At 35.2% G+C, this 13,013-nt stretch overlaps 2 protein-coding genes across 6 annotated transcripts in view; one reads left to right on the plus strand and one right to left on the minus strand.

Annotated features, from left to right (window-relative positions):
• Nucleotides 1-570: 570 nt before the first annotated feature.
• p4htma (prolyl 4-hydroxylase, transmembrane a) overlaps nucleotides 571-13,013 on the plus strand; it is a 40,846-nt gene continuing 28,403 nt past the window's right edge. The window contains exons 1-2 of one of the 2 annotated variants that reach the window (XR_015522984.1): nucleotides 571-1,334; nucleotides 4,595-4,676. Coding sequence is in view for 1 of the 2 variants with exons in the window: in NM_001080691.1 (NP_001074160.1) it covers nucleotides 987-1,334; nucleotides 4,595-4,676 (430 nt within the window). In the remaining variant the exon portion in view is untranslated. 2 annotated transcript variants of the gene reach the window in all.
• Nucleotides 6,885-13,013, minus strand: part of LOC101884738 (secreted frizzled-related protein 5) — a 6,595-nt gene continuing 466 nt past the window's right edge. Inside the window, exons 2-4 of one of the 4 annotated variants that reach the window (XR_015523151.1) lie at nucleotides 11,666-11,844; nucleotides 10,564-11,557; nucleotides 6,885-7,329 (exon numbers count right to left, since the gene is read on the minus strand). Coding sequence is in view for 1 of the 4 variants with exons in the window: in XM_087306553.1 (XP_087162679.1) it covers nucleotides 7,010-7,329; nucleotides 11,468-11,557; nucleotides 11,666-11,844 (589 nt within the window). In the remaining 3 variants the exon portion in view is untranslated. Of the gene's footprint in view, nucleotides 10,162-10,225; nucleotides 11,558-11,665; nucleotides 11,845-13,013 lie in introns of all 4 variants that reach the window. The other 3 variants (XR_015523152.1, XR_015523150.1, XM_087306553.1) reach the window with 3 other exon arrangements.

Raw genomic sequence — 13,013 nt, forward strand, 5'->3', positions numbered from 1 at the left:
AAATCACACCTGCATTGGTGTAAAATGTGTTAATGACATTAAGGTGTGTGTGTGTGTGTGTGTGTGTGTGTGTGTGTGTGTGTGTATTCAGACAAATAAAGTGTTGCGTATTGATGTTTGTTTCTTACCTTGTTAAATCATTGTTGAAAAATATTGTGAACATATGATCAGTGTCTTCACATATATGAATATCATTAGTCATTAATAATAACAACATATAATTAAAAGTAAATTGAAAAAAAAAAAAGTTATTTAAGGAGTGTGTATCAAACTGGTAGCTCTTCACAGTGATATTGGTACCCAAGAAGTAGCTCTCAGTTTCAAAAAGGTTGGTGACCCCTGATCTAATGTATGCACAAATATAATATTGTATAGCTTCTTATTAAAAATATAAATAAAAAAATAGATTTTTGAGGGGGTATACGTGTACTTAAATATGCTGAGCAACGTATATTAGTCTGGCAAACGTGAAGTATGAAAGTTGTCCTAAAATAAAAGTCCTTTTAAAATACTTTTATTTTGAAAACCCTAATCGAATCGGCATTTGTAGCTTAGCGTGGGTTGGTTTGCGGTGTTTCCAGGCCGAATGACAGCTGACTGTAAACCCTGTTGATGTTTTTTTTCTCTCCGCCTCTGCAAGAAGTGCGCGTTTTTACTCTTTATTGCTGTGAATCTTTTATTATGAGTAAAACTGGTCCGATTTAATCTCCGGGTGGGTTTAAATAGTGCTTTAAAAGAGCTGACATCGTCCTAAATCTCTCCTCTAACGTTACGTTAGTTCAGCCTGAAGACATTCCTGCACAGATCGCTTATCAAAATCTAAACACAAGATGGACCTCTCTCGGTCAAAATCTTCAACATCTGTATCGCCATGAAGTCGTAATATCTGAAATAATAATAATAAATAACAATAACAAATCTGGAGGCAGAGCTGTTAATCAGCCTCTACTGAAATGAGGGTTTAGATTTGTCCAGTGATTTTGGAGATGGGTGAGTATAAGGACAGTCTGCACGAGTTCGAGGGGGACTCGGATTTTTTCCCCCCGCCACCACGACACCGGGTGGGCCGGGAGCGCATCCACATCCAGAAGAGCAGCGTGTGCTCCAGGGCTTATTTCGTGGTGGTCATGGCCTTCTTCCACCTCTACATCATTAACATCATCGCTTTGCTCCTGTACGTGCACTATAACACGGGTTCCGGGGAGCAGGACGTCCCACTGGAGAAGAGTGCTGGTTCTCCACGAGCCGTGCCTGCCGAGCACCAGACCCCCTCATCAGCAGCACACCTGAGCCCGGAGATGTCCTTCCAGCTGCCCCGCCTGGAGGGCATTCGGGTACACGCGTTATTATTATTCACTGGCCCTTATTATACAACGTGCTTATCATACTCTGTACTGAGAGATTGTGCAGTGTGTTGTGTGTGTTTCAAACTAGGATTTAATCATATTTATTTGTTTGCTACAAATTAAAGTGTTTTTGAAATATGTATTTAAAATGTTTAAATACAACTAGTGGTCGTTCAGGACCACAAAACCAATCCTAAGGGTACAGTTTTTGAAACTGAGGCACATCAGGTGAAAGCAGAATCAATACACTGTAGAAAGCCATAAGTTAAAAAAGAGAGTAAACTCGGTGTTTTATAAAAATTGTTGTCTTATAATAAACAAGCTATGTGCATAATTAGAAAAGTTGAGTCAATTGCTTTATTGACTTTTTAAAAGTAAAATCAACTGTTTGCTTTTAAGACAATGGGTTTACTTCAACAGCAAAAATCTAATCGCTTTTTACAGTGTCACACAAGTGGGAATTTCACATCTGTCACATCCATAACAGAGAAGTCACACCCATAATGACACTTTTTTTCTCATAAATGCAAAAATATGAAATAAAATAAAGTCAATCATGTTTGTTCTATAGTGAGCCAACTCTTATCCTGTTGATTAGCATTATTTATTTTGGATTGTGCCGTTTAATTCACAAAATTTCTACAAATTATCTTTTAGACTGCAAACTCACAGACGTTTTTGGTCACATCCATAACGCATGTTTATTTCCCTCATTTAAAGTACAAAACATGTTTACAGATTGAATTTTCTCTGGTGCCTTAACTCTGTGGTCAGCTGTTCTGGACAATATAAACAGATGTTTCAACATAATGTTAACATGTGCTTTCTTTGTGAATTTATGTGTTGAGTTTTTATTGCAGATGTCACATCCGTAACGTTGGAATTGCTCTAGAGCAACTTGCTGCATAGATTTTGTTTAAGTTGTTGAACACTTTTTACCCAAGTACTGCACTTGACTTAAGTTAAATCACCTTATTTTTTACAGTGTAGCAATGCATATTACCTATCAAAACACGGGGAGAACATGCAAACTCCACACAGAAATGCCAGCTGACCTAGCCGAGACTTGAACCAGTGACCTTTTCGCTGTGAGGCGACAGCACTACCTACTGTGCCACAGCATCGCTCATTTTGATCCATACGTGTTTTAGAATGTTGCCAAAAACATACAGCTGTTCACTTTTTAAAGTGTAATGTGTTGCTAATAGAATTTAAAACATGAATAATTAAAATTTAATCAAAACTGCTTCAGAATTTTTTATTTATTTATTTATTTATTTATTTATTCATTTATTTATTTATTTATTTATTAAAGAGGGATAAGTGGTTGAAGACATTTAGACAAATGCATAGTAATATATTGTTTCAGCATGGGTAATAATTATATATATTTTGTAGTATGTAAAAAAAACATCTTTCATTTTTTCAGTTGTCATTAAACTTAAAGTTTTATAAATTTATTATTTGTTTATTTTTTTCTATTTTTGTCATTTTAGTACCACAATGTAAACTTTATATTTCAGTGAGTTGCCAACATTTCTGGTTTTCATTTTTTTTTTAGGTTTATTATTTTTTTTATTTACCTTCACTGAATTTGTTTTTTTTTCCTAAAGATGAAGCAAATTTTTTAAAAGTTTGAATACAGACAACAATTATGCTGTAATGGTCCACATTGGCATACATCCATTAAAAAAATCACTAAAACTCTAATCTCCATGGCGTGCCAATAATTGGTGATATTTGTGTTGAAAATTTGAAGTTTTGAATCGCTGTTTTACTTTTCAAGGGCTCATACAGTTGAAGTATATGAGCCCCCCCCCCATTTCTGTTTAACGGAGAGAAGTAGTAATAATTTTAATAAATAATTTCTAATAACTGATTTATTTTATCTTTGCCATGATGACAGTAGGTGAGGCAGTGGCGCAGTAGGTAGTGCTGTCGCCTCACAGCAAGAAGGTCGCTGGTTCAAACCTCGGCTCAGTTGGCGTTTCTGTGTGGAGTTTGCATGTTCTCCCTGCCTTCGTGTGGGTTTCCTTCGGGTGCTCCGGTTTCCCCCACAGTCCAAAGTCATGCAGTACAGGTGAATTGGGTAGGCTAAATTGTCCGTAGTGTATGAGTGTGTGTGTGAATGTGTGTGTGGATGTTTCCCAGAGATGGGTTGCGGCTGGAAGGGCATCCGCTGCGTAAAAACTTTCTGGATAAGTTGGCGGTTCATTCCGCTGTGGCGACCCCGGATTAATAAAGGAACTAAGCCGACAAGAAAATGAATGAATGAACGATGACAGTAAATAATATTTTGCTAGATATTCTTTAAGACACTTCTGTACAGCTTGACATTTAAAGTTACATTTAAAGGCTTAACTGGCTCAATTAGATTAACTAGGCAGGTTAGCGTAATTAGGGAAGTTATTGTATAATGATGGTTTGTTCTGTAGACTGTCGAAAAAACAATAGCTTGAGGGGCTATTAATTTTGACCTTAAAATGGTTTATAAAAAAATTAAAACTGCTTTTATTCTAGCCAAAATGAAACAAATAAGACTTTCTCCAAAAGGAAAATATTATCTGACATGTTGTGAAATTTTCCTTGCTCTGTTAAACATTATTTGGGAAATATATATATATAAAAAAAAAATAAAAATTCAAAGACGATTTAATAATTCTGGTTTCATCTAAAGACCACATACCTAAAACACGTTGTTTTAAAAACGTGAACTCTGAAGCTCATTTGCAAAAGTTAGCATTTTCATGCCCCCCAAAAACAATAATAAAAAGTAATAAAGTTAACTTTTAGTTGAAAATTGTGTTATGTTAATGGCCCTTCTGTTTTAGTGTTAGTTAACAATATAGGTCATTTAAACCTTCATTGAAAAGCAGTTTATTGCTATCTAGAATTCAAATAATCAACGTTATAATTTATTTGAGCTATGAGATGCACGTTACGGGGTAGCACTTTACAATAAGGTTGATTGTTAGTTCATGTTAACTGCAGTAACTAATGTTAACAAGCATGAATTTAGATGTTTATAATGCATTAGTAAGTGTTGATTAATAAACGCTGTTCGAGCTTTGTTCAAAATTAGTCCATGCTAGTAAATAAATAAACGAATGAAACCTTATTTTAAAGCTAATGTTTATATCAGCTCTTTAAAACGTTCCTTCGTTTATTAGTGAGTCTGTCAGTTTGATTCATGTGTGTGTAATCAAATTGAAGTAATGCAATTTGTGTGTTATATTTTCTTTGCTCAGGTTGGGCATGTGCAAAGAGTTTCCATTGTTCCTGACCGGACACATAACATGCGCACCCTCAGCCTGAAACCACTGCTGTTTGGTGAGCCATACAGATTCATTATTTTTATATCATAACTCTAGGATGTGGGTGTGAATACTTTATAATGTACAATAATATTGAATTTGTTGTCATTTATTGTGTGTGAACTGGAATTATCCAGTATCTCTCAAGCATCTTGATAGTCTAAAAGTCTGCAGATAGAAAGACCCTATTATCAAAATAATGAAAACAAGAATACCTTTAAATGGATTATGAAAGGTTATAAAATGGACGTTGTTTATGTATTAAGTTATATCACACAAGAGTGTTGTTTCCTTAATATGAGCATTTTTAAAACAAACCTAGTATTATTTCGAAGCAAGAAATTCATATTGATTCATTTACATTTTGGATTTATTTTCAGAATTTTGTCTGTTTACTTAATGAAATAAGTTCCAAACAAGGTTGGAGCAGAAGATTTGACAGTCTCAGAGCAACACCCTAATGTTTCATTGTAGAAATTTCTGAACGAAACAATTGAGGCAATAATCAATTGCTCCATTCATAAAGTCAATAGCTTCAATTTAACATAAACAATAAAATTTAACAATTTAATTTATGCTTTGAATGAATTGTTTGAATTAACACGTCAGTAAAACACTCAATTAGACTGGAACTTGCTGCACCATACTTTTTTTTAGTGTCGGGCAAAGATTGATCTTAGTTAATCGGATCTAAAATGAAAGTTTGTTTTGACATAATATATAAAGTTGAAGTCAGAATTATTAGCCCCCTGAATTATTCGCCCCCTGTTTATTTTTTCCCCAGTTTCTGTTTAACGGACAGAAGATTTTTTTCAACACATTTCTAAACATAATAGTTTTAATAGCTCATTTCTAAAATCTGATTTATTTTATCTTTGTCATGATGACAGTAAGTAATATTTTACTAGATATTTTTCAGGACACTTCTATACAGCTTAAAGTGACATTTAAAGGTTTAACTAGGTTAATTTGGTTAACTAGGCAGGTTATTGTAATTAGGCAAGTTATTGTATAATGATGGTTTGTTCTGTAGACTGACGAAAAAAACAATAGCTTAAGGGGCTATTAATTTTGACCTTAAAATGGTTTAAAAAAAAATTAAAAGCTGCATTTATTCTAGCCGAAATAAAACAAATAAGACTTTCTCCAGAAGAACAAAATATTATTAGACATACTGTGAAAATTTCCTTGCTCTGTTAAACATCATTTGGGAAATATTTTTAAAAAATCAAACTTTTATTATTATTCTAATAATTCTGACTTCAACTGTATGTGTGTGTATTTTATGTATTTATTATTACACAAATTATACATATCAATTTTGTTGCATAGATGTTTAAATTGATATATAATTTGTACTAAATACACATATATTTTAAATCTAAATGTAATTAAACATGTTCTTAAATATATGCATGTCTTTGTGTATTTATATATTAAATTTAGCTATTAAATTGTCAAACTTTTATTTTGGGTGTGATTATTTTTTGCTAGCACTACTTTTTTGTGTTACATTTATCCATGACAGGCCGAATTAAATATGATGTAATTGTCATTAAATAACTTATTAAATTATTGCACTTTTATCAAAAGTTATTATTATAGATCAGGGGTGGCCAACCCTGTTCCTGGAGAGCCATCTTCCTGCAGATTTCAGTTGCTACCCATATCAAACACACCTGAACCAATTAATTAGGACATGAACACCACGTGATAATTACAGGCAGGTGTGTTTGATATGGGTTGCAACTGAAATGTGCAGGAACATGGTTCTCCAGGAACAGGGTTGGCCACTCCTGTTATAGATAATATTAGGATTTTTTTGTCAATACTGTTTTCTCCTAGTCTTCAAATTTCGCATTAGACTGGTTTCTTTGTAATTAAAGGCATAGTTCACTCCAAAACCAAAATGTACTCATTATTTATTTTCTCTCAAATGATTCCAAACCTTTATGAGTTTATTTTGTTGAACAATGAAGAAGATACTTTGAAGAAAGCTGGAAACTTGACTTCTACAGTAGAAAAACAAACAAAATAAATACTATAGAAGTCTCAATAGTAACAGTTTTCTGGCTTTTTTTAAAATGTCCTCTTTTGTGTCCAGCAGAAGAAAGAAAGTCAAAGTTTGGAACAAGCAGAGGAAGAATAAATAATGAGAGAATTTTCAACTATCCTTTCAAAAATGACCCTAAAATGTGACCAAAATGAAAACATTGAGACACAGTTTCAAAACAAGCATTTGAAATCATTTAATATCTTAAGGCTTAAAAAATATAGAAAAGAATCCTCTATTATTTACAACATTATGAACACTCTGAGATAAGAATATAAGTCTGGTCGTCTGCATCTCTACCCTCTACACCGATGGCTTTTCCACTTGCGTGCTGCTTGGTTGAGGTGGCGCTGTCGTTTTCCCCAGCTAAAAGCTTTATTGACCAGCAGCCTCTTGCCCGTCACAGTGCCTGTCAACAGGAAGGTTCCTCCGTTGGGGTGGTTGCGGGTCAGGTTGCCCACACAAGTGGCATCTCGCTCCAGCCACAATGTCAAACGGCTCCTCATTTCTCCTCCCAGCAGCGGGCCGTGTTTTAGCACCTCCAACCGAGACCCCAAAAAGAACATGGTCAAGACAGAACTGCTGGAGTTCAGTTTAGATAGACGCACTTTAACCACTAGCAGAGAAAGAGAGAGAAGAACATAAATGAATCTCAGAATTAAGAGTTAGTTTACCCAAAAATATAAGCACTATTGAGAAACTACAAAATGTGTCCAGTACCTCTTTTGAATCTAAAACCAACAGTTTGTTCACACCCTCAGGACCCCCTTTTACCTTTAGAACTGCCTTAATCCTACATGGCATAGATTCAACAAGGTACTGGAAATATTCCATTACAACACCACCACCAGCCTGAACCTTTGATACAAGGCAGGATGGCTCTGTGCTTTCATGTTGTTGATGCCAAATTCTGACCCTACCATCCGAATGTTGCAGCAAAAATCGAGACTCATCAGATCGGGCAACGCTTTTCCATTCTTCTATTGTCCAATTTTGGTGAGCCGGTGTGAATTGTAGCCTCAGTTTCCTGTTCTTAGCTGACAGGAGTGGCATCCGGTGTAGTCTTATGCTGCTGTAGCCCATCCGTGGTGGGATGTGTTGTGCGTTCAGAGATGCTTTTTTGCATACCTCTGTTGTAACGAGTGATTATTTGAGTTACTGTTGCTTTTATTAGCTCGAACCAGTCTGGCCATTCTCCTCTGAGCGTCTTGGCCATGTCTGCATGCCTAAATTGAGTTGCTGCCATGTGATTGGCTGATTTGAAATTTGTGTTAATGAGCAGTTGGACAGGAGCACCTAATAAAGTGGCCAGTGAGTGTACATAAATAATAAACGGCAAAGAGAATGGGATCTAATTAATTAAATTAAAGGGTTAGTTAATTCAAAAATCAAAGTGCTATTCACTGTAAAACAATACTGGGTTTTACACAATTCCTTCATGTTGTTCCAACACAGTTTTATTCACTCATTCATTCATTTTCTTGTCGTCTTAGACCCTTTATAAATCCAGGGTTGCCACAGTGGAATGAACCGCCAACTTATCCAGCACGTTTTTACGCAGCGGATGCCCTTCCAGCTGCAACCCATCCCTGGGAAACATCCACACACTCATTCATACATACACTCATACACTACGGACAATTTAGCCTTCCCAATTCACCTGTACCGCATGTCTTTGGACTGTGGGGGAAACCGGAGCACCTGGAGGAAACCCACGCGAACGCAGGGAGAACATGCAAACTTCACACAGAAACGCCAACTGAGCCGAGGCTCGAATAAGCGACCCAGCGACCTTCTTGCTGTGAGGGGACAGCACTACCTACTGCGCCATTGCGTCACCCACCACAGTTTTAAGATGGCCCAAAAATCCCTAACAATTTTCTTATTAAATAAGTAGTTTGAACAAGCAGCAAAATATAATTTTTTGAGAGTTGACAATCTCCAAAACTTGTCACTACCTCCTTTGGATCTAAAACCAACAATTTGTTCAGACAACAATAACAACTGGCAAACAGAAGATTCTGTGTTCCGCACAATTCTTTCATGTTGTTCTAACACAAGTACATTAAGTTAACTTCATCTTTCTTTCTTTACATTTTTTTTATTTAAGTGTTACATTTTAAGAATTTAAGTGGATTGAACATAAAACAATTGAGTTGTCCCCCAAAAAACTTGAATTGTGTTGTTTCAACTCATTTTAAATAAGTTGAATATATAAGTAAGTTTAAACAAGCACACTGAAAAAAATATTTAAAAATGATTCCTTGGATTTACTACATTTTTTAAAAAGTATTTAAACAAACAAATGAACAAATTAAGGAATTTAAACAAACAAATTAAGTTAAGCATTACTATAGTTAATTTGTTTATTTAAATTCATTCATTCATTCATTTTCTTGTCGGCGTAGTCCCTTTAATAATCCCGGGTCGCCACAGCGGAATGAACCGCCAACTTATCCAGCAAGTTTTTACGCAGAGGATGCCTTTCCAGCTGCAACCCATCTCTGGGAAACATCCACACACACATTCACACACACACTCGTACACTACGGACAATTTAGCCTACCCAATTCACCTGTACCGCATGAGCTTTGGACTGTGGGGGAAACCATGCAAACTCCACACAGAAACGCCAACTGAGCCGAGGCTCGAATCAGCGACCCAGCGACCTTCTTGCTGTGAGGCGACAGCACTACCTACTGTGCCACTGCTTCGTCCCCTTATTTAAATTCAACTCATTTAAATTGTTTGCAGCAATTTTGCTGAAATCATTTTTTTCAGTGCAGCATAAGTAATTTTTAAGTGTACATTGTAAGAAAAGCTGGGAAATTTGTATTGGGGTAACATGAAGGGCTCAAGCCTATCAATTTTTTACAAACTTTAGTAGATTCAACATAAAACAATAAAAAAAAACTCAAAAATTGTGTTGTTTCAGCTCATTTTAAATAAGTAGTTAGAACAAACAACATATGTCATTTTTGAGTGTACATACAAATAACAAACTTCATGACATTAACCCTAATGTTGGAAAAAGAAACTTCTATAAATTTTCCAACAGGTGAGATCGCATTGTTTTTACCCTAATGTAGAATCGGTAGCTCCAGGATTACCCACAAGTTTGAAGATCCTCCCATATGCTCTATTTGTAAAAGCACTTCGACGATGAAGCACATTCTATTGCATTGTGTTGGTTTTAGTCCTGTGAGGAATTAGTTTTATTCAGTACATTCATTTGAAGAGATTTTTAACAGTGTTAATCCAAATACAGTTTTGGAGTTTTTAGCAAAAATCAATTGTAAAACCTTAATGTAGTAGTCTAAAGTGGTTACAGAAGCTGGCATGGCATAACAAACAAACAAACAAACAAACAAACAAACAAACAACTAAATGAACGAACGAACGACCAACCAACCAATCGAACAAACAACCAACCAACCATCCAACCAACCTTCCTACCAGACAAACAAACAACCAACCAACCAAACAAACAACCAACCAACCATCCAACCAACCTTCCTACCAGACAAACAAACAACCAACCAACCAAACAAACAACCAACCAACCATCCAACCAACCTTCCTACCAAACAAACAACCAAACAAACAAACAAACAAACAACCAACCAACCTACCAAACAAACATATAAACAAACAAACAACCAACCAACTAAACAAACAAATGAACAAACAACCAACCAAACAAACAAACAAACAACCAACCAACCAACCAACCAACCAACCAACCAACCAACCAACCAAACAAACAACCAACCAAACAAACAAACAAACAAACACACAAACAAACAAAAGATGACACCCAGTGATGAAGATGATTGTATTAATTACTCACCCTCATGTTATTCCGAACTTCAGAGTCCTTTGTTCATTGCCCGAACACAAGTGGAGATATTTTAGATGAAATCTGACAGCTCCCTCATTCTGTATGACAGCAATGGCCCCAAAACATTCAACAAATCAGACACATCAAAACATCCATCAACATATTTTTAAAACATCCTCAAAACAAACCATATGCCTCAGTGGTTCAATCGGAATATTATCAAACGACAAGAATTCATTTGTGCACATTAAAACAACAATAACAACAACAACTTTATTCAACAGTTCTCCTCTCCTCAGTGTCAGTATATTGCGCACGTTCACAAGAACACTGTGTGTGTCATTCTTGCTGTCCTGCTTATGTATACCTCAGATGCGCCTGTGCTTTTTCAAACAGAAAAAGTCATGTGCGGGCATCTGGGTGGGTATACGTCACTGCACTGTGCTCGTAAATATGCACAATATACTGACACTGAGAAGAAGAAAATGTTGAATGAAGTCACTATTTTGGTTTCATGTGCACACAAAAGGATTATGGTAGCGTTATGTATTTTTGGATTGAATCATTGAAGACGTGGTCTGTTTTGAGGATGTTTTTACTTGGGACCATTGACTTTATTGAGGATGAGAAAGCTCTCGGATTTCATCTAAAATATCTTCATTTGTGTATGGAAAATGAACAAAGGAATCCAGGGTTTGAAACAACACAAGGGTGAGTTATTGAATTGGGTGAGTTGGGAATCTTGCTGTCTATGGAGGATAAGGGAGCTCTCAGATTTCCCCAAAAATATCCCAATTTGTGTTCTGAAAATAAAGGTCTCAGATTTTTGGAATGAGACAAGGGTGAGAAATTAATAACAGAATTAAAATTTTTGGATAATTTTTAATGACTAAGTCCTAGTTTTATATCTTACCAAAGTCACTTTTACAGAAGAGGTCGAGCAGTTCTTTGGATGACGTGGCTTCTTCTAGTTCACAGTCCGTGCAACTAGCACGCGGCACCACTGAAACAAACCACATAATCAGTTTATTAGACAAAGCTAAACATTGTGTTTTTTATTAATTTTTTTGTGAATGGAAAGAAAGATCAGGAAAGAAAGATCTTTGTGTACCTCTTCCTTCATTGCTGGTGCCGTTTTGCAGATTGGCAACCGAGGAGATGCACATTAGGTGATCTTTGGGAAATTGGTCACATTGTAGTATTCTCGGCCAAGGGTAACCATAGCAGTTCATGATGGGGGCACAGCTGTCCCGAACCGAAACACACAAACTCCTACATGGTGAAATGATCCTGGACAACCAGAAGCAGTTAATATTTAGTATTTGTTTTTTTTTTGTTTTTTTCACGTTTATTGGTATTATCAGTAGTGGTCAATACTCATCACAGTGCCATCTTTAAGATTTGGGGAGCAGAAAGCATTTAGTGAAATGTGTAAAATTGTATTACAATTAAAGAATTATTCAAAATTATCACAGAAAATCTATTTTAAACATTTAAAAAATATTTGATTAATATTGCATTCCCTCAGTCTTTAACTTTTTTTCTATAATATTTATATTTTTTGTTTTCAGTTAGTACACATTGAAATACAACACTTTACAACAATAATAACCTTGTTGCATTAACAAATTATACAAAATATGAATAATAAATATTTTTCTTGTTTTGAGAAATAATATGTCAATATTAAGTGAGTTTTTCCTTAAAACAAGCAAAATAATCTGCCAGTGGGGTAAGCAAAATAATCTTACGTCAAAAATAACAAAACAAGATTAATTTGCTTACCCCATTGGCAAATTATTTTGCTTGTTTTAAGGAAAAACTCACTTATTATTGGCATATTTCTCAAAATAAGACAATATGTTTTGATTGTCTATAAAATGCTTCTTGATGTAAGAAATTTTAGATATTTAGACTAGAAACAAGCATTTTTTGCAGTGTACTTTCAATGCTGCTAACGATCATCTAAAACACCTCAAAGACACTTCATGAGTCATAAATTTATTTTGCTTTAATGAAAATGCACAAAACGTATAGCAACATTTACAAAATAAAATGTTGAAAGATATATAATGCTAACAATTGTAAAAACGGATACGGAAAATCTATACCTGTACATCCTGCTTTCAAAAGACCTTCAGGATGAATTTGCAGAAAGAGAAAATGTCATCCTACTGTAGTTTATACGGCTGGAAAACTTATTTGCAGGGGGATTTGATTTCGGGCTGCATGACAAATTAAGTCATTATTTCAAAGGGGTATGATGATTTTCTTTAGGCACTGTAATCCCATTCTGTAATTGGGATGATGATCAAATTGAACTAAGCAAACAGAATAATGAAGATAATCCACTAAACTGCCAATAAACATGTTTTACATATACAAGAGTACATCCCATGCTAAACTGCCATCTCTTTTGTTGCGCAAATTTAACTGCAGATGCTTTTCACTTCCACGTT

This window comes from Danio rerio, chromosome 23 (genome assembly GCF_052040795.2).
Source record: "Danio rerio strain M-AB ecotype USA chromosome 23, GRCz13ab, whole genome shotgun sequence".
NCBI classification, from domain to species: Eukaryota; Metazoa; Chordata; class Actinopteri; order Cypriniformes; family Danionidae; genus Danio; species Danio rerio.